The sequence below is a fragment of the Apium graveolens genome, chromosome 11 (assembly GCF_009905375.1).
Source record: "Apium graveolens cultivar Ventura chromosome 11, ASM990537v1, whole genome shotgun sequence".
Classification (NCBI taxonomy): domain Eukaryota; kingdom Viridiplantae; phylum Streptophyta; class Magnoliopsida; order Apiales; family Apiaceae; genus Apium; species Apium graveolens.
Window position 1 is genome coordinate 192,848,034 of NC_133657.1, and position 2,526 is coordinate 192,850,559.

Consider the following 2,526-nt stretch of genomic DNA (forward strand, 5'->3'; position numbering starts at 1 on the left):
ACACAGGCTATTTTCCCGTCATCTGAATAATATTTACTCCATTTTGATAGACTGCTATGCATCCAACAATAGTCAATGATCACACAAGATATTGGCACTTCCAACTATAAGTCTATATGACACATTTTTTAGTTAATAAACACATCATCTCACACGTAGACCTAATGTAAGTGGAACTTAAAAATAAAAAATAAAAACAATCGCATGCAGTTCTGGAGTGAAAAACATTTCTCAAGTTTTAACCTGCACTGAAATGGAACATGAAAAGGCAGGGTGGGGAAGAAGCCAATTTTAAACCCTGAACAAACTAACCTGATCTGGATTTTTTCATACTCGACAATTCAGGTGAAAAAGAAGATGTTTTCACATCAGCTTTAGGAGTCGCTGGAAGCAATGAATGACAATAAGATTCAGTAAATCATACATGGCAATAATTTTGATGAAGCTCGTAAAAGAAAACAGAAGCACAATCTAAACACACAGAAATAGGTTATCACATAAGTACTTCATAATCCCTAAGAAATTCAGTGAAAAACTCATCACACAGAAATGGGTAGCCAGGTACCAAATCCAAAACATTTCACAACCTTTTCCAGTGTAGGAACCCAATTAGAAGCTTCCAACCCCAACACAGACTACAAATATATGGAAGACTACAAAATGTAAAATTATACCACTGACTAACACACACTTGGCAAAGATGCTGAAGTGGTTGGCCGGATAGATGCTCAATTAACACTTCCGCCTACTCCCTGAAGAATCAAGATATATAAATACACAAAACAAATAATAATATAAACTGGGACAATTTTAATGAACTGATAATTACAGTCTTAGAGCTTTTATGAAATTACGATGCAAAAGAAATATAAACTAGCTGACAGTTATCAACTACTAAAAACAAGTAACCTAGTCTCCTGCAACTACTTCACTACTTCCACCATCTTACAAATACTGAAACTAATCCTATGACCATTTCTCAGCTACACACAAGGACACCTACAGCTGACTTATTCAAATGATCAAAAGGGAGCCAAATTTAAATTACTACCAACAAACACCCCCTTAATCTAAATTTGGTTCTCCAGATTCCTGATACCCAGTAACCCACGCTGCCGCCGTAGCTGCCATAAATTCAGCTTCACAGGAAGACAGAGCTACGCAACGCTGTTTCTGTGACACCCAAGTAATCACACTTTCATTGAGATAAAACACCATACCCCCGGTACTCTTTCTGTCATCAATTTCCCCTGCTAAGTCACTATCTGAATACCCTGACAACAAATTATTACCACTTCACTTTGAATACACAAGACCATAACCTGGACTACCCTTTAAGTAACGGAGAATCCGTTTTACAGCATTCCAATGCATGACAGTAGGTCGTTCCATATAGCGGCTGACAATTCCTACATCATAAGCTATATCTGGTTGAGTATGGACCAAATACCGCAGTCCACCCACAGCACTCTTATAATCAGTTGAATCCACAGCCTTGCCATTCTCATCTTTGTGCATCTGCAATGTTGGTTCCATAGGGTATTTTGTAGGTTTACATTCTGCCATACCCCATTTTTCTAACATCCTTTTGGCATGTGATCTTTGCTTCAACTGTATGTTGTCTCTTGTCTACATCACCTATATTCCAAGATAGTGAGATAATTTTCCCAAGTCGCTCATGTCAAATTTCTTACTCATCTCTTCCTTAAATCGTTAATGAGAGCAACACTTGTTCCTGTTACTAGTAAGTCATCCACGTATACACCAATTACCAAACTTTCTCCTCCTTCATTCCTGGTATAGACTGCATGTTCGTGAGGACAATTATTAAACCCCATGTCTTCTAAACACTTGTTTAATTTAGCATACCAGGCTCTTGGGGCCTGACACAATCCATACAACGCCTTAACCAATTTAGAAATCCTTCTGGCTTCACAAATCCTTCTGGCTGTATAACATATACATCTTCTTGTAACTTCCCATTTAGAAAAGCTGATTTTACGTCTAGATGATGAACTTGCCAGCCATATTTTGCAGCTAATGCCAGCAACAGACGAACAGTTTCTAGATGCGTAACACGTGCAAAGACTTCTTCAAAATCTATACTCTGTCTTTGTACATACCCCTTTGCTACCAGCCTCACTTTGTGCTTCACAACTTTACCATCCACATTTTTTTTGAACTTATAAACCCATTTCAGACCAATGGGGCTGTGTCCTGAGGGCAATTCTACGAGCATCCAGGTATCGTTCTTTTCGATAGCTTCTATTTCACTCCTCGTCGCATCCTTCCAAGCACTCTCTTTTGCAGCATGGTTATATGTTCTTGGTTCCTCAATGCCAAGAAACAGCAGTTCTTCTTCAAGTTCCACATCTTCCGTATTTTCATAAATGTCATTTAATGACCTGAAACTCTTAGATGTACTTCTTGTGTCGGATTCCTCAGAGTTGTCCTCACTTGTTTCAGATGACGTTGATGACTGGATATGAGTTTCTTTTGTCATAGCTTCTCTTGTGACCTCGTCAT

At 38.5% G+C, this 2,526-nt stretch overlaps 1 protein-coding gene across 1 annotated transcript; it reads right to left on the reverse strand.

Annotated features, from left to right (window-relative positions):
• Positions 1-1,065: 1,065 nt before the first annotated feature.
• Positions 1,066-1,566, reverse strand: LOC141696364 (secreted RxLR effector protein 161-like). Its single transcript, XM_074500514.1, has 2 exons — positions 1,323-1,566; positions 1,066-1,274 (listed from the first exon to the last, which is right to left on the reverse strand). The coding sequence occupies exons 1-2, from the start codon at positions 1,564-1,566 to the stop codon at positions 1,066-1,068; spliced, it is 453 nt and encodes a 150-aa protein (XP_074356615.1).
• Between the last annotated feature and the right edge of the window lie 960 nt (positions 1,567-2,526).

What these genes read in the sequence shown, in the direction of transcription:
- LOC141696364 (XM_074500514.1), bottom strand. Translation starts at nt 1,566, where the DNA reads ATGGCAGAATGTAAACCTACAAAATACCCTATGGAACCAACATTGCAG. An exon ending in TTACTTAAAGGGTAGTCCAG is followed by an intron (nt 1,275 to 1,322) that starts GTTATGGTCTTG and finishes ATTTGTTGTCAG; the next exon opens with GGTATTCAGATAGTGACTTA.